We start from the raw sequence: 25931 nt of genomic DNA, 5'->3' as shown, positions 1-25931 counted from the left end.
AGGCAAAAATGAATTCATCGCATAAAAGCAGTCAGTTCCCACCCGAAATTATAACTTATCTAAAATTCAGCAGGTGCAGATCAGATCTAAGTATAAATTGAAAGTCATGGGGGTGAGGGGAGCGACAATATTTAAACTGCTCACATGGACACCCACGGGCCTTGATCAATTTTCAAAAGGAAAGTAGACCTGGGCTTTCAGTTTGAAAGTTGCCCTGGGTACAAAGCTGCCATTTGTGCCTGCTTTTTGTGCAGGTGGAGATTTTTATGGAAAAACATGCCTGGAACTGTGAAAATGCTGTCTGCACACATAACCTTCCTCCCCTGACTTTAATATGCCCCCTGAGTGTATGAGTGCTGCGGACCAACGCGTTAAGCACTTTTTACCCTCGCAAATCCCTTTCACAACTGCTCTCATGCATTGAAGCTTGCAAGCCTATAGGCTGAGAGAGGCCACATGGCCTCACATATTTTCCAGAAATGATATATTGCCCAGTCAATAGTTTTCTGAACTATTGATTGGTAATAGATTAGCTGGTACAGTTTACTGATATATTTAGAATTATGTAGCTGACGCCTTTTCATTGGGAACTCAAGGTGAGATATATTCAAGTTCAGTAGGTATCCCTGCCCATGCTAGGACAGGTACTACACGTCCTATAATGGGAAACTGTCCCCAAGCTGCCCAAGAACAGCGATTCCATTCACCACCTAACTGTTTATCTGCTGTGAATAAAACTATAATTGCCAGGAAAGGGTGAGGTAAAGGCCAGACGGTGAGGAAGAAGAGGAATGAGTCACTCCAGTCAGCTCACCTTTGACTGACTTTGCATTCTTCTGCTTGTCTAGCTGGACTTCTAAACAGGAAATCTCACGGGACTGTAACAGGAAGGAAAAGAATGAGTAGGTCGAAAAAGTTTTCATTTTGCAGCCATTGTTTAGCCGACCAGTGCTTGCTCAGCAAACAGCTCCATTAATCTTATTGTAGTTCCTGGTTCTCTGGCTGAGATAGACAAACACATGGTGAGTGAAGTATGAGGTCTGATTTTTAGGAAGGTTTTCTCAGTAGGCACAGTATGGGGAAAAACACAGGCTTGTGGTGTCCTTTATATCATTTTTCTAGTTAAAACATCTCCAAACAGCTTGATTTTGATGCCATAATCAGGGTTCAGCATGCCTGGAAGTGCTACTTACTCTGCTCGGTCCTTTCATCGTGAGCGGTTCCTTTACCACAGGGCTTCTCAGCCTGGTCCTCAGGACACACCTAGCCAGATAGGTTTTCAGGATATCCACAATGAATATGCATGAGATAGATCTGCATGCACTGCCTCCATTGCCCCGAGGACTGGATTGAGAAGCACTGCTTTATAGGACCCGCAGGCAGTTAAAGGGAAGCTAGTAAAAAGCCTGCGATGCTGTAGATTCTGCAGATGCCACTATCTGTTTACAAGGAGACATATTATGATAGCACTAAATATCTCTAGGAGTGAATTTCAAGCTCACCAACTTTTGAATTGCGAGGTTGCAATGGTGATTTAATATGCTTTGGATAATAACTGTTTTCTAGCGTTAATACACACATGAATTAGCACAAGTTGGAAACTGGGGAGCAGTGCTGCTAAACGTCCAGGCTTCAACCTTAACTACTGGCCATTGTAGTTCTTTCATAAGCACTGATAATTCAATTACTTTAAAAATATTTTTTTAAATATATAAAAGTAGAAGTCAGTCTTTCATTCTCTTACCTCAGGCTTGGGTAGTTAAAAAGATCTGAGCATCTTGGCTCTGAGTGTCTAAAATGTCTGCATTTGGATAATTCTGTCAAGGCTTTTAGATTGTCCGCTTTATAGAGGAAGAGACTGCTGATCATGGCAGATTCTGCAGCAATATAGGATTCTTCTGTCATTGATAGGATGGCCAGCTTTTCCACAGAGTTGGACTGGACACTGCAGGGGAGAGGAAGAGGCCCCCCTCTTTCGCAGAAATTTGCCCCAATGCCCTTTAACCTGCAATCATACTAAGTAGTAGTACCCCCTAGTTCCTGCTATTCATGCTCTCTTAATCACATACACACCTTCTCTTTCTCTCTCCCTTTCTCTCTCATACACACAGACAAACACATGCTCTCTCCCTCCCTCCCTCTCATTTAGTTCAGGCCTCCCCATAGAAATTCACTTGCACTTGGTGCCAAGACAGAAACAAGAGTACAGGTCTGACGCAGTATCACCCCGTGTCCTCACAGCCTGCCTGCAGGTGTTCCTCCATGGCATCCCAGCTCTGTTAATCTCGCCAACAGTCAGAATTCCTAGTCCGGTCTGCACCTCCTTCCATTGGCTGCATAGCACCATGGCTGATTGGCTGACGCATCTGTTCCTCACCCAAGGGGAGTGAAATGATTGGCAGGATTGCTGATTGACAGGTATCTTCCTTCTTTGCCCACTTTCATGGGAAGGGTCGGAGTCTGCCAATCATCCCCTCTCCTTCTGAATGCTGGGTTAGACCGGACATTACAATTAGTTTAAAAACCGGTCTGTCTGGTCCAAAACCAGGCAGTTGGCCACCCTAATCACTGGGCCTATTTTTGAATGTACAAGGTTGAGGACTGGGTGGCTACTTTGGGAGGAGTGTGTGGTAGCCCTTGCTCCTGGGAGGGTGACTTACAGAAGGTTAAAAGTTCATCTCATATTTTAACATGAGAACGTTTCCAAATTATGGGTCCGGACAAGTAGATGTATAATCGAAGTATGTAGCGGTGTGACTGGAGGCCAATGGCAGTGTGTGTTTCAGTGGTATAAAAAGGAGTGTTTGTCCTTGGGAAAAGGAAAGGGTCTCTGGAGGCTGTGAGATTCTGGAGGAGCCATGCCAGGAAGTTGGGTGCAGAGATGTGAGGTACCATTACCAGTGGTGGCCTGGAAGTAAGAATTTGGAGAGAGTGAAAAGAGAACCATCTGAAAGCTCCCATCAGCTTTTGTGAGAGTGAAATTGCAGGAGTTGTTTTTTTCCAGAGTGAGAGGAGAAGAAGTTTGGAATGTGGGATGTGGACACAGGAATTGTGGTGGTGGGGAGGGGGGGCAGTGGGACCTGGGGCAGAAGTGCTTGGCTGGTTATTTCACTGCAGAGCTCGGGACTGGCATATACCAAGGGAATTGGGGGGGGGGGGGCTGTTCACCATCTCAGAGCTGCTCCTGGTGTGTGAGGAAACTTTGAGCTACTTCTGAAGTGAGAGTACTGAACTGTTGTAACTTCTGAGAAGGAAGGAGATACATGATCCCAGAGGAGAAAGACCATGGAAAGAGACTTTGGGGTGAGAGGAAGGGAAGTAACCCTGGAGAGATTTATTGGAGCGAGACTGTACCAATGACTTTGGGAGAATGCGGAATAAGAATATATACCATGGGAATTATGATTATAGAAGAGAGTGAACTGAGCGAGTCATTCATCAAATCGCGTTAGGGCGTTATCGCACGCGGTACGGCCCTAACGCATGCGATAACGCCATAACACACGCGATAAATACCGCATTGCGAAATGTGTATGCAAATTTAAAATTAGTATTTGAGTGGGAGGAGTTTGGGCAGAGTAAATGGAAATGAGGGCCAGTTAACACTACGTGCATAAAGTAACGCACAGCAATGCAGGAAGTAACCTCACCCTTTTTCTGTGTTAGGCCTGCAATAGCTGTGTGTTACAGTGAAAGGTATTTATCGCAAATCCCAGTGGGTGAGCGAGAGAGAGAGAGTGCCTTTGTAAAGGGTCACTTATAACTGAAATTTTTATACCACTGTAAGACGGAGCATTAAGAACTCGGGATGAGGTGGGTTTTGGGGGGCAGTTTTATATGCACAGTCATACGTATAACCAGCACAGTTACTCACCATCAGTGAAGATTTAATGATAAAAGAAAAGTAGATTTGGACCATATTCTCTCTACCTAGCTTGATGCTCTCTCTACTTAGCTGCAATCAAGGTAGGTAGAGAGTAAAGTGTCTAAATAGTAGTAAATTTTTTTTGAGTAGTAAATTCTTGTTTATATTAGGAAAGATTGGGGTATTGAAGCATAGGGTGTTCTCTTCATGTGTGTGTCTGAACATGTGTGTGATTGTGAGCATGTGTGTGTATATGTGAGAAAGAGGGGGATCTTTGTGTGTGTGTGTGTCTGTAAGATTGAACATGTGTGTATATGTAGGAGGGAGCATACATGAGCATGTGTATGAGTCTGAGAATGTGTGTGAGCCTGACTTCAGTGCCGGGAAAAATAGTGGAAACTATTCTCAAGAACAAAATTGTAAAGCATATAGAAAGACATGATTTAATGGAACATAGTCAACATGGATTTACCCAAGGGAAGTCTTGCCTAACAAATCTGCTCATTTTTTTAAGGGGTTAATAAACATGTGGATAAAGGTGAACCGGTAGATGTAGTGTATTTGGATTTCAGAAGCGTTTGACAAAGTCCCTCATGAGAGGCTTCTACAAAAACTAAAAAGTCATGGGATAGGAGGCAATGTCCTTTCGTGGATTACAAGCTGGTTAAAAGACAGGAAACAGAGTAGGATTAAATGGTCAATTTTCTCAGTGGAAAAGGGTAAACAGTGGAGTGCCTCAGGGATCTGTACTTGGACCGGTGCTTTTCAATATATATATAAATGATCTGGAAAGGAATATGACGAGTGAGGTTATCAAATTTGCAGATGATACAAAATTATTCAGAGTAGTTAAATCACAAGCAGACTGTGATACATTACAGGAGGATCTTGCAAGACTTGAAGATTGGGCATCCAAATGGCAGATGAAATTTAATGTGGACAAGTGCAAGGTGTTGCATATAGGGAAAAATAACCGTTCCTGTAGTTACACGATGTTAGGTTCCATATAAGGAGCTACCACCCAGGAAAAAGATCTAGGCATCATAGTGGATAATACTTTAAAATCGTCAGCTCAGTGTGCTGCAGCAGTCAAAAAAGCAAACAGAATGTTAGGAATTATTAGGAAGGGAATGGTTAATAGAACGGAAAATGTCATAATGCCTCTATATCGCTCCATGGTGAGACCACACCTTGAATACTGTGTACAATTCTGGTCGCCGCATCTCAAAAAAGATATAGTTGCGATGGAGAAGGTACAGAGAAGGACAACCAAAATGATAAAGGGGATGGAACAACTTCCCTATGAGGAAAGGCTGAAGAGATTAGGGCTGTTCAGCTTGGAGAAGAGATGGCGGAGGGGGGATATGATAGAGGTCTTTAAGATCATGAGAGGTCTTGAATGAGTAGATGTGACACGGTTATTTTCACTTTCGAATAATAGAAGGACTAGGGGGCATTCCATGAAGTTAGCAAGTAACACATTTAAGACTAATCAGAGAAAATTCTTTTTCACTCACCGCACAATAAAGCTCTGGAATTTGTTGCCAGAGGATGTGGTTAGTGCAGTTAGTGTAGCTGGGTTCAAAAAAGGTTTGGATAATTTCTTGGAGGAGAAATCCATTAATGGCTATTAATCAATTTTACTTAGGGAATAGCCACTGCTATTAATTGCATCAGTAGCATGAGATCTTCTTAGTGTTTGGGTAATTGCCAGGTTCTTGTGGCCTGGTTTGGCCTCTGTTGGAAACAGGATGCTGGGCTTGATGGACCCTTGGTCTGACCCAGCATGGCAATTTCTTATGTTCTTATGTTTTAACTGTGTACATGGAGAGAGCAGGAGGCGGGGGTGCAAGGGTATAAGATTTGCTTAGGGCACCTAATACTCTTGCATCAGCAATGGGGTCTGGCGGAGGGGATGAAGACCTGGAGGATAGAGAGGTTTAGGTCGCTGGAAGGAGCTGGGCTTTTTTGGCAGGCCTGAGACAGAAACTGAATGAAATGTTTGTATGTGGGGGGGGGGGGGGGGGGGGCAGCAAACAGCTGGCACCGGCCCTTAACCCAGTTTTATGTATGTAAATGCTTTTTAAAATTAACACCGGGATCCAAGTTATGAACTGAGATGGTCTCTTCTTGGCCTTTTTGATGAACTGAATGATATGGGGGTGGGGGCGGGGGCGGGGGGAAGAGTTCCCATTGAGCACACGGTGATGTTGCAAGCATTTCCAAAGCAGGAGAATTTAACCCCCTGCTAAAAATAAATCCAAGCACACAGTGAGAGATGGAAATATTTACTTTTGAATGACTTGCATATTTGTAAGGTCATGGAATTCCGAATGCTTATGAAAAATGCACGAATGGACAGAATCCAAAGCTGAAAGCCTGATGATTGGCGCCACTGCTCACAAGTTTCAAAACGTAAGCTAAATCAGTCCCCTTTGTGCATATGCTACCATGTGTTCATTATCAGGTAGATTTTTAAAAAGGTGAGCGCGGGGGAAAACGGGAGTCACGTGCGTGGCTGGGCCTTGTGCGTGCCACTCACATTTTACAAGGGGCCCGGCCACAGGGAGGGGGGCAGGGAGGGATGGGGCTGGAGGTGGGCGGTACAGCAGCCATTGGCCATTGGCCGCTGTACCGGGGAAGGGACTGATAGTGCACGCAAGTTGCTACTGCTCCAATGGAGCAGTAATCAACAAAATAAAATTTAAAAAAGGTAGGAGATAGGGTTTAGGGGGTGGGGAGGAGAGGAGAGGGGAACGAGAAGGGAAGTTAGGGTAGGGGGTAAGGAAGTTCCCAACCAGTCCGCTCCTTAATTGGAATGAACTGGGAGGGAACTGGGGAAGGTTGGGATGCGTTGCTGTGCGAAATTTGCAAAAAACTGTACCCCCCATGAGCGCGTGGATTACAAAATCCGGCGCGCATGTGCTCATGGCCCAACGATTTTATAGTATGCACGCGCTGGCATGCACAAGTTATAAAATCGCCACGCCCATGTGTGCGTGCCGGGAAGTGTGCGCACATGGACGCGCGCACCTTTCAAAATCTACCTGTATATGCACAGGTTATTTTTTTTTTTTGAACCAAAATTTCTGTCTGTAATCCACATGGGATAATTCAACAAAATGCCCACCAGATGGCGGTGTTGCTCCATGATTAGTAATAAATGCATCACTTCCATTTTTTAAAGCATTTGTGCCACCCCTTGTGGCAAAATTTAAATCTGCACACCTATCCCAATAATTCCCTACTTTACCTGAGAAAATGAGAGAAAAATACAGGTTGTAAATCAGAGAGAAAGAACCTTTTATTTTAAGAGAGAAATGAAATAGTTACCACTAGTACTCCATTGGTTATGATTTTTTCAGGTGGATCAAAACTGGAAAACAAGACAAGCAAAAAAAAAAAATCATGTTTATGGTTGCACTTATGAAAAATAAAGAAAGATCATATAGTAATTGCCAAGTGTTGCTTCTCTTTTCTGTTCTATGTTTCCTCTCAAAATCTCATTTAAATTCATTTGGAATCAGGCCCCCTCCCAAAAGTTTTAAATATTGAACTAGATTAAAGCAGTTGTTGCCATATTAATCCCAGGGATTGCTGGATAGTTTGGAAGTCCTGATATAAAATTATACGTAGATCTTTTTTTTTGTTACATCATCTTTTGGAACCAAAGTCTCTTCCTGATGTGAGACATCTGAAGGAGCCTGTGCGACACCCAAAGTTAATTTACTATTATATAATAGTAATAATCATAAGTTCATTTATTACATTTTTACCCACTTGTTCATAATTAAATGTTCATAATTTTCCTTTTATATGGTGCCCTGCTCAGAGTGACTTTCCATAAATGTATAAAGCAGCATAAACAGTATATTAATCCATAAGAAATGAATCAAATTGCAAGAATTGCATAAATTAAACAGAGTCCAATATAATATCAAGACACCCTGGAAGGAAAGGTTTAGGAGTTGCTCACACATTCCCACAATGTAATCACCAAGATTAGTAGAGGGTAGGAAAGTTTCCCTCACCCCATCAGGTCTGCCCAATGTAGAAAATCATTGTGTGTGTGCGGTCCAATAAAAGAAGTCATAACCCCCTATGGGGGTCATTTTCTAAAGGGATCGCACGCGAAAAGGGCTATTGGGCCCGCCAGTAGCGTGCAAAATAGCGCCACCTTTCACGGCGGCGCTATTGGGTGCGAAAACTGGCAGCGATAGCACCGCGGTGGTGCGATTGTTGCCGGCCTTCGCCCCATCCCCCCCCCCCCCCGGTACCGCCAAATTCACAGAGTCGTGCTACTTTAGAAAATCTAGCCCTAAGTATCTAAAATGTTATTAGACTGAATCTTTCTCATTTTTCATGTCATGCTTAGTACTGGCCAGTCTGCATTTCAGGGTATCGGCAAGCAATATTCATGAGATATATTGCAAACACTGGATCTAACAATTAGGCTGAGGTATGAAACTATGACTCATGCATGTTCATTACGGATTCCCAAGCCAGGCAAAACGGGGGTGCCCCAAGGACTGGATTGAGAATCACTCCCTTAATGGAACTGGTTTGGGGTTTCTTTTGCATGAGGAGATTGGTTGGCTTGGTGACGCACAGGCACATACCATTTCCATGGGCTGTTCCCATAATAATGCGTTTAAGATGTTGCATTCATATTGTCATCTCTGCCTCACCTTTGTGAAAGAAAACAATGATCAAGGGACTAGATGTGCTCAGTGGTGTCGGGTGAGCCTCTGGCCCCCCTCACTTCTGGCTCAGACCCACTTCCCTAGCAGCAGGGTCATGTTTCATCTGAGTCACCACTTAAAGGTGCTGGAGTTAGAAGGCCTGGAGGCACTGAAATCATTGCCAGTTCATGATCCCCTGTGCCTTCTAACTTGAAGAGGAAACACTACTGCCCTCGGACAAGCAGGTAATTTTGTAAAACACCCCCACCCCCTTCTCTCAGTCCCTTAAAAGTTCAGGAATGCATGGGCTGGGTGGAAGGCTGGAAGCCTATGTGCATAATTTCTAGCTCTTAAAATGACACACATTTGGTTAGGGTAGAATGAAATATTTTTCAGGTTATACAGGCGAATTTTAAAAGCAAGAGATACGCACCCAACTCAGGCCGGCGCATGCCAAGCAGATTTTAAAAGCCGCCAGAGTACACGCATATCTCCTGCTATGCGCACAAATAAAAGGGGCGGGGCATGGATGTGGTCTGGGCGGGGCGTGGACACATCAGGAAGACCAAGAGATGTGCGCGTAAATACATGCCAAGCACACTGTTTAACCCGCAGTCGGAAGTGGGATAAATAGGCGCTAATCCACCCCCTAATGCAATAGAGGGATTAGCACCTATTTAACGTGCGTCCGACGCGGAGTGAATGAGATAGCGCTCATCACATGCAAATGCATGTGAATGAGCGCTCATCACATGCAAATGTGATGAGCAGGCGTTAATAGCTGAGCACATTGAAAAGAAGTACAGAAAAGCAGAAAAAACTACTTTTGTGTACTTCTTTTTTAAAGTAAAAAAAAAAACCAAAAACTCGGCAGACCGCCGAGTTATGAAGACCGACGCCAGTAAACCCGGAGTGAATGAGTTATAGGCTCATTCACATGCATTTGCACGTGATGAGCACTATCTCATTCACTCCGCGTCGGACGCGCGTTAAATAGGCGCTAATTCCCCTATTGCATTGGGGGTGGATTAGCGCCTATTTATCCCGCTTCTGACTGCGGGTTAAACAGTGCACTTGGCTGAGCGCACTATTGCATTGGCCCCTGTGTGTGACTCTGTGTTTGAGAGAGTGCAGATGTGTATTTGAGTCTTTGTGTCTGAGAGGATGTGTGTGTATGTGAGTGTTTGTGTGTGAGTCTTTGTATCTGAGAGGGTGTGTGAGAGTGTCGGAGAGGCTGTGTTTATGTGAGTCTTTGTGTTTGAGAGGGTAGGTGTGTGTATCTGTGAGTCTTTGGGTCTGATGGGGGGAAAGAGCAGCTTGGCCTTTTCTTTCAGGTGTGGGGGTAATGAAAATGGCCGCCGATAAACCCGGACAGGATTCAGGAGAAGGAGAAGGACCTCAGGATCCAAGGTCTCGGAGTAAAGGATTCGGTGCGGAGCTTGAGCGAACTCAGTGTATGGAACCTGAAGCCTGGAGGATTAAAAGCCAGAATCTTCTGGAGGTTTACACTGCCAAAGCAAAGGACATCTGGATAAAGGAAGATCAGGACATGAAGACATCAGGAGAACAGGACTTCAGGGACTCTGAAGGACGAAACATCAGGAACATCAGGAAATCTGAAGAGAAGGACGTCGGAACATAAGGAACTGGATGGACGAAGACACAGGAACCGACGAGAGACCTTGACGAAGATACAGACGAAGACATGGAATTCAAACATGGAACAGAGTGCCAATGAGAAGCTGGATTGCAGAGAAGTCTGAAGAGGACTGGCTCCTTGTGAAGGCAACGAAGCAATGAAGACAGGCCCTTTTTATAGGGCTGAAGAGAGACTCCCACGATGATATCAGGAGGACCACTCCTTCGCTGGCCCTTTAAGAATGTAAGAGAGGCGCGGCCTCGCGCCTAAGGAGGAAGTGGGTAGGACCATGGAGAGCGGCTTCCCTGCCACAGAGTGCAGGATCAGGGCTGGGCCGCGGAACAGGCCCCGACGTAAGCGACGGTGTCCAGGCCGCAGGGAAGCGACTGAGGCGGCTCCATGCCGCAGGCAATGCCGAGGACGGAGGCCCCTCCCACGGAGGGAATAAGGTAACGTCGGCGGTCCCCTGGCCGTGTGAGAATGCTATTGGCGGCCTCCAGGCTGTGTAGGAATGCACCTGGATGGTTCCTTGCCACCTGATAGTAACTGGAACATTGACGGTCTCCAGACCATATGGGAGCATCAGCGTCGGCCACCCGACTGCAAGGTCTGCACCGAAGCGGCTCCAGCAGCGCTGAAAAGGCGTCGGCAGCCTCCGGGCCGCAGAAGAAAGAGAAGAAAAAGAGGTGAGAGGCTACCCGTATGGGTAGAATCGTAACAGGCGAAATATAAATATTTTAAAATAAAATAAAAAAAAAATTGATCTTTAGCAGCCTGTTATGCCTGTCGGTCGCAGATGGCTGCGACTGCGTGTACTTCTTGCACCACTCTCCTGCCCTCCTCGGGTCTGTTCATGGCGCAGGTCAGTCTATACCACCGCTTTCCCCGGGACTCCTCATGGCGGCATGGACGCCGCTACCACCCTCTACAACTTCGGGCCTTCCTAGGTGCACGCGTGTGTCACCGGCCCCGCCTTTGAAGCCTCTTCGGCAGGAACGTCAGGGGCGTCCCTGTTTGATGACATCATTGGTCTGCGGTATTTAAGTTCCACCTTCGCCCCCAGCTAGCTTACTTGGCAACAAGTTCCGTACGTGTCTACAACTCCTGCCTTCGTGTTCCTAAGACTACACTGGCTAGCCTTGCTCCTGGACCCTGTCTGGCACTCGCTCCTCGGGGGTCAGTGTGCGCTCCTATGGGGACTCGCTGCCCTGGCCTACCCCACTCCTTGGGTTGGCTCTGTGCCTCCTGGGTTCTATCCTGCAAGGCTTTCTACTGCTCGGAATTCTCCCTGGAGTACCGCGGCAACAGGTGAGCTCCTCAACAGGGCTTCCCCGTTCCTCGGGGTAGCACCTGTGTTCTACTTAAGACTGTCTGCGCCTCCTTACTCCTCGGGGCCGCGCCTTCAAGAATTAAGAGATTCTCAGAGTTTCCCCCGCTCCTTGGGGTTGTGCTCTCAGCCCCCGCTCCTTGGGGTTGCGTCTACTCTAGGCTACCGGCATTTCCCCACTCTCCGAGACTCTGCCTACATCTACAGCAGAGATCTGACTCGGGCTTTCCTGCCCCGCAGGTTGGCCTGCGTGTTTGTATCAACGCTCTCTACGCTGCACAAGCTCCACCTCTCAGGGCTGCCTTCCCGGGGAACATCCTGCATGGCTAGTCTTGCACCTTCCGCTCAGTGTTGTGCCTGGCGCCTCCTCCCTTCAGGGTCTCAGCCCAGGTACTACCTCCAGCCTGCCATCCTACTGGGGTAACTCCTGATCCCTGGGGACCTCTCAATCACTGTGCCCAGAGCTCCCTGCTGTGCCTATACCTTGCCATCGCGACGGTGCGGACCTGTAGGGCTCCTCCCCACAGGTAGCAAAAACTCACATCTCGGGCCAAGGGTCCACACACACACGAATCATAACACAGTCTGAGAGATTAACCCTTGTATAAAGTAGCTGTATTAAACACAGGGGAGACTGAGAAACAACAGAGACAGGGCAGAGAGAGGGTGAAGAGATAGGAAATATGGAGAGGACGGCCATGAAGATCTACATAGGGTGAGATGAGGAGGGGGAGAAGGCAGGCTATAGCGCTCACCCATATTAGCTGGGGACCCTTAAAAAATTCAGTTCTGGCTATGCCCCTAGATGTACTAAAAGACATTTGAATACCTGAATAGCATAATAATGCATAAGAAGCTAACCTTTTTCTGAGGAAAGAATGCACAAGAACAAAGAGCTCACAGTAGGAGACTCCAATGGTGTAGACTTACAGAAAGAATGGTGGATGCAAAAAATCCTAACGGAGATGGTAGAGACAACGAAAAAGTAATAGAAGCCAAAGAAATATGGGATTAACACAGTGGAACCTTAGTTGTGATGAAATGAGGGGAAAGCCAGAGATTAACTGTCATCAATAGTATTGCACCAGGAATGAAATTGGGCAGACTAGTTGGCTCTTATCTGCCATCGTATTCTATGCAGATGCCACCAAAATAGAAAAAGCTTCAGCAAAGAAAAGGGAGGCATGGCTTACCCATCCAGAATAGCTTTTAGAAAGCAGAAGACTCACGCCAAAGCTTGAACCAGCGTCAAACCATAATAGCTTCAAATAACAGGCATTTTGATAAAATACAACTTTTTCTTTCTGTATTATCTATTTATGATCCTCATCACCAATTCTATTGTTGATAGCTCTGTATTTTAATTTTTATTTGACTCACATCTGTGTCATCTTGAATTCCACTTCTAGCTCTTCTTCTCCCTGGAAGAATTAGAAGACAGTGACAAACCGATTTCCCAAATGGTAGCTCTTTCATTCAACAAGCCTTGCAAAGTCACCCATCCTTTTTTGCCACCCATATGCCAGAAGTCTGTCTGAGACAGGGCATATTTCTTTACTATATCGGAAATTCCATTCAGCAACCAGGGCAAAAAGGTCAACTTGATTGTAGAAAGAAAATGAGCATGGTACTTTATTTTACAAAGAAAAATAAGTCAAAGCTAAAAACATAAGAACATAAGAAAATGCCATACTGGGTCAGATCAAGGGTCCATCAAGCCCAGCATCCTGTTTCCAACAGTGGCCAATCCAGGCCATAAGAACCTGGCAAGTACCCAAAAACTAAGTCTATTCCATGTTACCATTGCTAATGGCAGTGGCTATTCTCTAAGGGGCGGATTTTCAGAGCCCTGCTCGCCTAAATCCGCCCAAATCCGGGCGGATTTAGGCGAGCAGGGCCCTGCGCGCCGGTGAGCCTATTTTACATAGGCTCACCGGCGCGCGCAGACCCCGGGACTCGCGTAAGTCCCGGGGTTCTCCGAGGGGGGCGTGTCGGGGGCGGGCCCGAACCGCACGGCGTTTAGGGGGCGTGCCGGGAGCGTTTCGGGGGCGGGCCCAGAGGCGTGGTTACGGCCCGGGGCGGCCCGGGGGCGTGGCCACACCCTCCGGACCCGCCCCCAGGTCGCATCCCGGCGCACAGGAGGCCCGCTGACGCGCGGGAATTTACGCCTCCCTCTGGGAGGCGTAAATCCCCCGACAAAGGTAAGGGGGGGCTTAGACAGGGCCGGGTGGGTGGGTTAGGTAGGGGAAGGGAGGGGAAGGTGAGGGGAGGGCAAAAGGAAGTTCCCTCCGAGGCCGCTCCGATTTCGGAGCGGCCTTGGAGGGAACAGGGGTAGGCTGCACGGCTCGGCGCGCGCCGGCTATACAGAATTGATAGCCTTGCGCGCGCCGATCCAGGATTTTAGTGGATACGCGCGGCTCCGCGCGTATCTACTAAAATCCAGCGTACTTTTGCTTGCGCCTGATGCGCCAGCAAAAGTAGGCCTATTCGCATAGTTTGAAAATCTAACCCTAAGTGAACTTAATAGCAGATAATGGACTTCTCCTCCAAGAACTTATCCAATCCTTTTAAAATACTGCTATACTAACTGCATTAACTACATCCTCTGGCAACAAATTCCAGAGTTTAATTGTGCGTTGAGTAAAAAAGAACTTTCTCGGATTAGTTTTAAATGTGCCCCATGCTAACTTCATGGAGTGCCCCCTAGTCTTTCTACTATCCAAAAGAGTAAATAACCGAGTCACATCTACCAGTTCTAGACCTCTCATGATTTTAAACATCTCTATCATATCCCCCCTCAGCCGTCTCTTCTCCAAGCTGAAAAGTCCTAACCTCTTTAGTCTTTCCTCATAAGGGAGCTGTTCCATTCCCCTTATCATTTTGGTCGCCCTTCTCTGTACCTTCTCCATCGCAATTATATCTTTTTTGAGATGCGGCGACCAGAATTGTACACAGTATTCAAGGTGCGGTCTCACCATGGAGCGATACAGAGGCATTACGACATTTTCCGTTTTATTCACCATTCCCTTTCTAATAATTCCCAACATTCTGTTTGCTTTTTTGACTGCCGCAGCACACTGAACCGACAATTTCAATGTGGTATCCACTGTGATGTACCATCCTAATACAGTGCACCATAGTTACTGCATGAAAATTAGTGAAAGAGCGTAACTATTGTTGGAAAGTTCTCTATGGGACCTTTACTCAATCTGCACAGGCAGAACCTGTCCCTGTATGTTTCACTATGAGCTGAACACTCTTCACAGCTATTATATAACTTAGGGAGGAGGCATCTTCTGGCAGCTCTCGGGAGTCTTCCTTGAAGTAACCATGATTTGGGATCAAATAGAACAATGGGAAGTCTGATACAGTACCAGATGGGCCAAAAAGTGAACAGGATATTCAGTGAGAGGTGCCCTTTCCAGGCTTTACTTCCTATTTCAGTCCTCACCTTTGGATTCAAGGCAAAGGTCTTGCGGGTGTTGTGTTGAGGTTTAAGTTGAGCCACATCAAAAATAACAGTGAAGAGATGATCATCTGGGGTGCTCAAATCTGCATCATGCATGGACAGCTCCAGGATGTTCTGAAATATGAGAAAACAACAGACTTTGTTTAAAATATTCTGCATGACTTTTGTGAGATGAGTGTATGGTGGCAAACATATTTCTGGTCAAGAGGACTTGCTTTACCTGGGCAGAAAAAAGGAATATCATAGGAATACAGGCATTCTGGGCACTGCTTAATGCAGCCACAAAGGAGCTGAATTCCCAGTTCTGTTACTCCAATTGCCAATGACTGGACATAGAAGCCCAGATTTTAGAAGGGCTATGGGTGCAAAGTTTGGGGTTTACGTGCGTAAATTTTGTAGTTTACGCATGTGGCCAAGCTTTGCATGCGCCGAGCACATTTTACAATGGGCCCAGCCACGCTCGTAAACCCCAGTACGGGTCGAAGTGCCAGCCGAGGGAAAAGGGGTGGCCCAGGGGGCATGCTCTGGGTGGGGCAGGGGGTGGACCGGGACAGCGCCATTAGCTGCTGTCCCAGGGAAGTGCGCACTGGCAGCCGGCCGGCGCACGCAGATTACTTCTGCTGCAGAGGAGCAGTAAGTATTAAAATAAAAAAATTAGGGATAGTTGGGTATGTTATAAAATTGGTGCGTCCATGTGTGTGCACTGGGAATCACGTGCACATGCTCCTTTTAAAATCGCCCGCAGAGGGGAAGAGTAGCCTGGTGATTAGAGCAGCGAGCTATGAATAAGGGAATCCAAGGTACAAGTTTCACTGTCGCTGCTTGTGACCTTGGGCAAGTTACTTTACCCTCTGTTGTCTTAGGTACAAAACTAGATTATAAACCCTGTGGGGATAGGGAAATACCTATAGTACGTGAAAGTAATCTGCTTTGAAGTGGCAAAAAGCAGAATATACAAATCTAAATAAATAAATAGAATCAGCTAGTTAGGGCCTAATTCATCAAGGTATTTTGCCATTGACTACTGAAAGAGAAAAGCCTTCGTGAATAGGTCCCTGATTTACTGTTTCTAGACTTCTACTAAAGATTTTACCTTCTCTTTACCTTCTCTTCTGCCCACCATTGCCATGCTGCAGCATAGTATTGTGTGTGTTAGTTTACTGAATGTTCTCCCCCCCCCCGTGACAAGATAGGCACTGATCAGCTTAAAGCTGGACACAATCACTCAGGAAATATTCTCCTCTCAAAGCCCTCCTGAGATTCTGAACCTATAGACAAAACATCGTCTCCAACATTAAGAGTTTTTCATAGGTTTGTTCCATTTCTTCTGGCTGACAGAATTTTATCAGACCCTCCCATAAGCCTCAGAAATATAAGACGTAACATCTTACCTTGACCTGGTTCTGGATCCTAAAGTGAAAGGTCTCATCCCAGGCAGGCTCTCTGGAATTCCAGATCGTCTTGGTTCGTTTTTTCTCAAAGGAGGCAGTGGGCAGCCAGAGGGACACATAGCAATCGGGTTTACTCACTGAAGAAAAACAAGATCCACTAAATGAAAAATACATTATGACGGTAACTTTCAAACTGGCGCACAGGCGCAGATATGTTCACGCATGTTGGTGCATACTGAGATACATTTGTCATTCGCTAGCATATGCACGCTTTTGCACTTATGTTATAAAATAGCCTGGCCGCGCACGTATACACGCCAAATTTTAAGTGGACGCATGTAAATCCCAATTCTACCGCCCAAGTCGGGGAATCTTAAAGGGGGCATGCGTCCACACCATTGCCAGTTTAACCAGTTCATTCACCAGTTCACCCAGTTAGGTTCCCAAGCCCCCCGTGGTTTGATAGCCTACACTGCCCCCACTCTTTAACCCCTCGGAGATGGCTCAATCATTTTATTTTTTTAACTGACGCCTCGTCCCTAGCAGAAGTAAGCTTTATGTGCAGCTGAACCTGGGCGCGCGCCCAGGCGCGTAAGTATTTACGCACGCATCTCCTGGCCAGGCCCCAAAAACACCCATGCCCTGCCCAGACCATGCCCCGCTCCTTTTTGGAAACTTTTCAGATGCGTGCACAGAGGGCTTTACGTGCGTACCTGGGCGCCTTTTAAAATAGGGTCGGAGCACATAAGCCGGCTTATTCCCACATCCCCTGATTGATGCGCGCGCCAGGCTTTCAAAAGTCGCCTTTATGGAGGTAATTTTCAAAGGAGCTACATACGTAATTGTAATGATTTTCAAAAGCCCATTTACATGCGTAAAGTGCATTTGCACTTGAAAAAAAAGCAATTTTTAGGCACTTAAATCCTTTTAAAACTTACCCCTAGGGATGGTAACTTTCAAATTGGCGTGCAGCTGGAAATGTGAGTGCGTGCGTCGGCCCACACCCAGGGACGTGGCTATTTTATAACTAGCGCGTGTTATAAAACAGCCTGGCTGCGCACACATGTGCGCCAGATTTTAAGTGGGCACGTGCATATGCGTGCAAATGCCGCTTCTACCATGTAAATTGGGGGATTTTAAAAGGGGCACGCACGATGCTATTCCCAGTTTTACCAGTTTGTCCCCAGTTCATGCTTTTAATACAGAGGTCCTCCAAACCCCCTAGTTTAATAGCCTTCACTCCCCCCAGTTATCCGCGACCCTTAAAACTCTGCAGATATGCCTAATTTTCTTTTATTTTTTAACTTACATGTCATCCATAGTAGAAATAAAGTTATACAGCAGGGGGCTTCATGCCTATCAATTTGCGTAAATATTTACACGGAAATCTCAGGTCCACGCCCGACATGCCCATGCCCACACCTTGCCCCTTTTTGAAAATTTTCGACATGTGTGCTCTGCGGCATTTATGCACATATCTGGGTGGCTTTTAAAATTTTGGCATGCGCGATCTGCACATCCCCCTATAAATGTGTGCACCAGGCTTTTAAAATTCACCTTTAAATGCTTAAATGAACTTTTGAAAATTGCTACAATGTATTTCATTTTCATCTTATTAAATTTCAGAATAACTTTTCAGATAAAATCAACCAAAGCAATATACAAGCATAACAGTTATATAATACCATAAAAATATCAAAACAAATATACAATATAATAATAATAAAATAAATAATATCCTACACAAAATAATAAAACAAACATTATAAAGTTAAAACCCATCCATACCAAGGACTGAATTAATTTTTTCCCACTTCATCCATCATTCTCAATCAGTTTTACAGGACATTAACCATGTTTTGAGCTCTTTACTAAACCTTCACTCAGCAAAAATGGAAAAGAATTCCATAAACGAGGTAACACAGTAGAAGAGGCTTTATTTTGAAGCCGCACATGACAAAAAGCTTTCACCACTGGAAGCTGTAACAAAGATTTCTAGTTAGACCTAACAGCCTGCCTGCTCACATACCTATATAACCTACCTTTCAGATGTAGAGGGCAATTACCATTCAGGATTTTAAACGCTAAAACCAAACATTTAAACTGGCATCTTAAAGAAATAGGAAGCCAGTGGAGTTGTAATCACAAAGGCGCTGCAGATATTTGACGAGTTAACCATGCAGCAGCATTCTGTATGATCTGCAATCTTCGAATAGGTTTACTTGGCAGCCCCAGGTATAGAGGTAGATTTTAAAAGTTACGCATGTGGCCTACATTTGTGCGCGCTACCCAGTGTGCACAAATGTACGCCCAATTTTATAACATGTGCATGCAGCCGTGCACATGTTATAAAATCAGGGGTCGGTGCGCGCAAGGGGGTGCACACTAGTGCACCTTGCGCTCACCGAGCCCTTGGAGAGACCAGCTGGCTTTCCCCGTTCCTTCCGAGGCTGCTCTGAAATTGGAGCAGCCTCGGAGGGAACTTTCCTTACCACCACCCCCCCCCCCCACCTTCCCCTCCCTTCACCTACCTGTCCCGCCCCCAGCCCGAAACCCCCCCCCCCGTACCTTTAATTCACAAGTTATGCCTGCATGCCTGCCAGAAGCAAGCGTAACTTGCGCATGCCGGCCAACTGCTGGCACGCGATCCACCGGCACAGTGGCCGTGGAGAGGCCTCTGGCCATGCCCCCACCGCGCCCGTGGACCGCCCATTTTTTCAAGCCCTGGGACTTACATGCGTCCTGGGGCTTTATGCGCGCCGCCGGGCCTTTTGAGAACAGGCCTGGCGCGCATAACCCCTCTATGTGCGTAAATCCACCCGGATTTACGCGTGTAGGGCTTTTAAAATCTGCCCCATAATGCATTGTAGTAATCCAACTCATCATACCTAAAACATAATGGGCAGATTTTAAATCACGTGCATGCATAAATCCCAGGGTTTATGCACGTGGCCAGGCCTTTCGCATGCTGGGCCAATTTTCAAACAGACCCGGCCACGCTCGTAAACGCCAGTACGCGAATAAGTGCCGGGCCCAGGGAAAGGGGCGGTCCGGCCGGTACAGCGGCCATTTGCTGCTGTGTTGGGGAAGTGTGCGCCGGCACCCGTAAAAAAAAAATAACAGGGGTAGATAGGATAGGGGGCGGGGAGGAGAGGTGAAGGGGGAAGGGAGATTAGGTAGGGGGTAGGGATGTTCCCTCCCGGTCCGCTCCATAATTAGGAACTGGGAGAAAACTGGGGAAGGCCGGGATGCGTCACCGTGCGAAAATTGATTTATTCCCCCCCCCCTTGCGTGCAGCTCCCAGGTTTTATAACATGCACCCGCCGCTTCTTTAAAAATCTACCCCTAAGTGTCCTTTTTCAAAGAAGCTATATCCAAAAAAAGATTTCAGTGGCCTCACCAATTTAAAACTCAAGAATTCCCTCTTTGCCACACCTGAGATCTGTCTCTCCAGGGTTAACTGGGGTTCCCACTTAACCCCCAAATATTTCACTTCCTGTGCTGGAACCAACAACTGATCAACAAATAAAAACGGTAGTTGACATAATCCCGACCCCAAAAATAATGCTTCTGCTTTGGTGATATTCACAATTAAACCATTCTGCCTCCATCAAGCACACATGTTCTTAAGACAACTGTTGGTGGCCCAAATAAGGGTCCTTTCCAGATCTTTATCTAGGGGGACAATCAGCTGTATATCAGTTGTATATATGTAGGAACATTCATTTTCAGTTTTTATTTTATTTTACCCAGGAATTTATCAGTGTTTATTTCAACAAGAACAAAAACAAGAGGAATCAGCGGAAAGAAATGACTCATCGCTTTCCGTGGTAAATATCATGTTTGTTCTTCTTGTAATAAACACCAGTTAATTCCTGGGTAAAACAAAATAAAAACTGAAAACAAAGATCTCACTGTATATGCTATTGAATTGTCAATACACATTGTTTTACACGTCTAAGTGAACTTTCAGAGGATAACTTTAAAGCAACTGCACGCGATGGCATGAACACGTGTATGTGGCCGTGCATAATTTTACCACTATTTGGTAACGTGCGTGCATCACATACATGCACATTATAAAATATGCACATATTGGCCAATGCGCAAAGAAATGCAAAGCATTGAAACCATGCATTTCAATGCACTGAACGTGTGCACTTTACCCAACTATTTAAAAAAAATATATGCATATATTTATCACGTGAAAGTAAACAAGGATATACTTGCATAAGACATGATTTACATGTCAGTCGGCCAGTTTTAAAACCTGGGCGTGTCAAGGAAATCAACCAGGTTACCGTTTAATCCACCAGTGCACCCAACTTTCTCCAGGTCATCAAGACCTTCCTGGTTCTTCAGCCTGTAGCCCCCCCAGTTCACCTGACCTCCCTTATGTACGCATTCGTCAGCCCATGCCCAGGGCATGGCTATTTTATAACATATGTGCACATTATGAAATAGCCTTGCTGTGCATACATGTGTGCTCAGTTTTAAGTGGATGCACACATGTACGCGCAAATCCTCGTCTACCACATAAGTGGGGGGATTTTAAAAGACATGCATGTTGACATCAATGCCATTTTTCCCAGTTCACCCAGTTAAGGGATAGGACTTCCAAGTTCCCCTAGTTTAATAGCCTTTCTTCCCCCCCATTAGCCCTTTAAAATCCTGCTGATCTGCCTGTTTTTTTGTTTTTTTTAAGTTACACGTCATCCATAGCAGAAGTAAAGTTATGCAGCAGGGGACTCCAGGGTGCGGCAGGGCGCATAAATATTTACGTGCTAATTTCAAGTTAAAATCCAGGACTGCCCTTGCCCCGCCCAGACCATGCCTACTTCTCGCCCCCTTTTTCACAACTTTTCATTTGTGTATGAAGCAGCAAGTGCACCCATATCTAGGTAGCTTTTAAATCCGCTCGCCGTGCACCAGCCCAACATATTCACTTGACACAAATGAACACCATGGCAGCCTCAGAGGTGAGCACATTTCATCTTGGAAGTTAACTGATTTGCTAGAGGTCACACAGGGAGAGGTGCATAGGAGAATGGAACCAGGATCTCCAAGGTCACTAACCATAATGCTATTATACCAATGCATTATCTTGCTTTATCCATTCAAAGTAGGTTAGGCATGAGTACAGCGTACTTACCCAGATCTGACTGCCGAATGTTTTTGGCTTGTATGATCCTTACAGAAAGTAGGTAGAGAGAAGCTACTTCCTGCAAAGCAAGAACCGGAGCGTCACTGTCATATCAAGCAGGTCAAAAAACTGAATTTAGCTAGAACTGGACATACGTAGGAATACAACTCTTTGATGCATGGCACATATCTTCCAGTATGCAGGTTTAACATGGTCTTTAGTCAGGGCCGTGCTTCAGAGACTTGAGCACACTAGCCAGGCCTTTTGACTTCTTTGGATTGAATGTACTTTGGGGCTGGCGGTGCTGCCCTCACCTAGCAGCTCTTGTTCTTTTATTGTATGATTAGTTTGGCAGAGGAGCTTGATAAAGGAGATCTGTCAGGTGAGCTTATGTCTTATACATTCACTACAGTATGTCTAGACTGTGAACCTCAAATCAGATGTCTGGGTGGAGCCCTGTATCCATGCCCATAAGGCACACAGCTCACAATGTCCCCTTCAGAGGTCAAACATGCTCTTCTCCATTCTCTCTCCACTACTGTTTGCTGCACTGACCAGTTCACCCCATGCATGCCATGCTGATATCTAAGAATTGCAAATTAAGGGCCTGAATCACAAAAACTTTTCTTCCATTCTCTGTCTATGGGGAAAAAAAGGCTTAGTGAATCAGGCCCTCTCTTAGATAAATTCATTGTGGGTCTTCACTTCATATTTCTATGGGAGACTCCAGAATGCTGTGGTATCCTCATTTCATGATGTTTTTCCTAAAAGAGCAGAACACACCCAAACTGGAGATTCCTCAGAGGAGGTGTAAGGTAACCGATTTGAAAAGAGCTTACTAGTAGGATGTGGTCCCCATTCTGAAAGTCTTTTGGCTGGCTGCACATCACTCCTCTCACAAGATCATAAATGTGAGCTGATGATGACTGGAGCTAGCCAGGTTGGATTCCAGTGAAGGGAACCACCCACGTCTTGATTGTCTCTTAATTGCTCTGCCATTGTTTGGTTTTCCAGCCCAGTGTGTAGGGCAGCGATCTCTTTAGCTTGGTTATAATCGCTGCCGAAATATTTTGTCTCAAAGGATTGGAGTAAAAAATAAATGAACATTATTTTATAAAAAAATACAAAATATAAAAAAAGTATTTTTTGATAAATAAAATTTCAACATTTTTGAAAGTGAAGGTGAATGATTAGAAGACCGGTTGGTTTCTGTATAAGGATACACAACGTCAGGCTTGCTGACACCTTCACTTAGGCTATTGATAATATTTATATCTATAGTTTCCCTCATTATTTATAGTTTACTACATGGGTTACTGTATTGACTCTCTTTGATAATAAGTTTGGGGCCCGGAAATACTCCAAGGATGTCTGAGCTCGCTTGTATGATAACTTTACATATTCTACATATTTTGGATATACTGTCCCTTGGGATGCTTGGAATGTTTTCAGTTTCCCTGTTTCATTGAATCCACTGGGTCATCCAATCCACATCAGGTGAGTGGTTCTGAACACCAGAAAGTCCATAACACCAGAAAATGTAAGAATAAGTACAAACAAGGGTGTACATGTTGATAGAATTCCACAAATAAAGTTCTATATTTTCAAAGCCATTTATGCATGCACATAAGCTGTCTGAAAATTATCCTCCATCTGTGTGGCTAAAAGTATACATGGACGGACCCAAAAAACAAAGCGGTAGCCGATCCAGTAGGCTATGTAACAGTGAAGACAATAGGAATCGGATGATGAAAACAAGCCCTTTATTATAATGCCCGACTCTGGCCGAGTTTCGCTCTTTTGCACAGAGCTGCCTCAGGGGCAACTAAAAATAGACATATAAATAATTAAAAACAAATTAAATGACATATATAGATGTACATACTCAAAATATATACACTACATAAAATAAAACATATATGCATGTCATAAAATAATCATATCTCAAACCAATAAAAATAGTTCAAAGCTAAAAACAACTTCATATATAAGTGTACAAACTTACAAATGCAGTAAATGAAAAGACAACATATATGTGTGACAGACATCAAAATGGTACAAAAATAAAACAGAGCAAACAATGTTCTAGGTTGAAATTATGTAAAGGGATTGGAGGGGCTGACTTTGTGTCATGAATGATTAAAATTTTTTTTATTATTAATGAATAATGGAGTCAATAATGGTTATAAACCAAACAGTTGGGAAAAATTATGAAATAAAAAATTAAAACATGAAAAATGAACACATTTTCATCACTAATTTTTTTTGTTTCATTTTTCATGTTTTAATTTTTTATTTCATTTTTTTCATTTATTATTATACTGTTTTTTTCATTTATTACATTTTTTTTGTTTTTGTTGTATGTAGGAATTTCAATGCAATATCATCAACGTTGACCAATTCAAGTCCTGGTTCAATTAAGTAAGCATCATGCTTAAAGTTTTTGCAATGATTAAGATTTTGAGTATGTACATCTATATATGTCATTTAATTATTTATATGTCTATTTTTAGTTGCCCCTGAGGCAGCTCTGTGCAAAAGAGTGAAACTCGGCCAGAGTCGGGCATTTTAATAAAGGGCTTGTTTTCATCATCCGATTCCTATTGTCTTAAAAGTATACATGTACCTTTGCTTTGAAACATCTGGCAGAGTCTGTGGATAAAAGGTCCCTGAGGACTTGAACCCAACTGCAAGCCTGTGGGGATTGTTAATTTTTTAACTTTTATTTCTTTCAATTTGATAGAGCATTATCCGATTTTACTTAATTCAAATTGTTTCAATATTTTTTCTATTTCTATGATTTTATTTTAATTGTTTTTTAATTATTTTGTTTAATTATATTTTAGTTATATATGTAATTTTTTATTTATTTATTTTTAATTTAATTTTCAAATCATGGTATGAACTTGTGACCCACTTTGATGATATAAATGAAAGTACAATCAAATTAAATATTTAGTAATACAAATTTTTACTTAATTACTATTATTACTAGCTGTACCCGGCCACGCGTTGCCATGGCTCAGTCAGGTTTAATTTGACAATGCGCATTAGCTCTGCTCCGGCCGTCCCAACTCCCTCCCCCCCTTCCCTGGCAGTGGACGGACTGGCATGGCGACTCTTTTACCCTTTCCTCCTCCTGTGTGTAACTGTCCAGCAGTCCCTACTCCCTCCCCCCTTCCCCAGCGGCAGAGGAACGGGCTGAGCTGTTTCTCGGAGCGGCAACTCGTCTGCTCTTTCTTCTTCCCTTCTGTGACACCCAGCACGTAGCGCAGAGCTCTATGGTCCGCACATGCGCGGTAGAGCTGCTCTCTACTGCGCATTTGCGGTCCGTCAGTCAGAGATAGCGTGTGTTGCTTTTACGTCTAACGGAGCTGTTTTTCCCAAAAAGTATGTTTTTACCTGTCACAGGTGTGACATCTTTATAATATAGGTATATAAAAGCACTCGCGAAATCGAATGCAACATTGTTTCAAAATGGTGAAGAACTTTCAGAGATTTAAGATTTTTAACAAACATTTACATTTTTATTTATATAGATTTCTGTTATTAAAATTTATTACTAATATTAATCTTTCCCTTTCCAAAATAAGTTTCTTTGGTGCTTTCATCTCTTTTTCACTTCTGTAATTTTGTATTATGTATTCATGTTTAAACATAAAAACATAACAGCAGAAAAAAAGACCATATAGCTTATCTAGTCTGCCCATCAATACCAACTGCTCAGCTCTGTACTCCCACAGAGATCCTCTGTGCTTGTCTCATACTTTCTTGAATTCAGATATCACTTCCACTGGTTGGTTGTTCCATGCATCCACTATCTTTTCTGTAAAGAAATATTTCCTTAGGTAACTCCTTAGTTTACCTCAAATCTCTCTCATTCCATGACCTCCCTCATTCCAGAGCCTCCTTTCCATTCAAAGAGACCCACCTCTGCTGCATGGAAACCTTGGAGGTATTTAAATGTCTCTATCATATTTCCCCTATCCTGCCTTTTCTTTCTAGGGTAATGGTTCTCATTTCCATTCCTCGGGACACAGCTAGCCAGTCAAGGTTTTCAGGATAACCACAATGAATATGCATGAGATAGATTTGCATGCACCTCCTCCACTGTATGCAAATCTATCTCATGCATATTCATTGTGGATACCCTGTAAACCTGACCGGCTAAGTATGCCCCAAGCATTGGGTTGAGAAGAATTGTTCTAGGGTATACATGTTTAGATCTTTAAGCTTGGCCCCAGATACTGTAACATTTGGCCGGTTGTGGAACAGCCCCACAACTGGCTGCACTCACCCCAGATTCTGCCAACCTGCCTGTTGCGAGTGTGGACGGGCGCTCAAGAGCGTGAGCCCCTGTGCAGTGACACGACCAATGCAACTCCAGGGCTGGCCATGGTCCACACCTCTGGTGG

General features: G+C 44.6%; 1 protein-coding gene across 1 annotated transcript in view; it reads right to left on the bottom strand.

Annotated features, from left to right (window-relative positions):
- LOC115090045 (cytosolic phospholipase A2 delta-like) overlaps window positions 1-25931 on the bottom strand; it is a 74266-nt gene that overhangs the window by 40941 nt on the left and 7394 nt on the right. Inside the window, exons 2-7 of the mRNA XM_029598636.1 lie at window positions 21526-21595; window positions 16374-16510; window positions 14965-15096; window positions 12894-12934; window positions 7199-7241; window positions 815-878 (exon numbers count right to left, since the gene is read on the bottom strand). Coding sequence (XP_029454496.1) covers window positions 815-878; window positions 7199-7241; window positions 12894-12934; window positions 14965-15096; window positions 16374-16510; window positions 21526-21595 — 487 coding nt within the window. The remainder of the gene's footprint in view (window positions 1-814; window positions 879-7198; window positions 7242-12893; window positions 12935-14964; window positions 15097-16373; window positions 16511-21525; window positions 21596-25931) is intronic.

The sequence above is a fragment of the Rhinatrema bivittatum genome, chromosome 4, assembly GCF_901001135.1.
Source record: "Rhinatrema bivittatum chromosome 4, aRhiBiv1.1, whole genome shotgun sequence".
Lineage (NCBI taxonomy): Eukaryota > Metazoa > Chordata > Amphibia > Gymnophiona > Rhinatrematidae > Rhinatrema > Rhinatrema bivittatum.
Note: the sequence above shows the minus strand (reverse complement) of the source record. Positions and strands in the feature narration are given on the sequence as shown.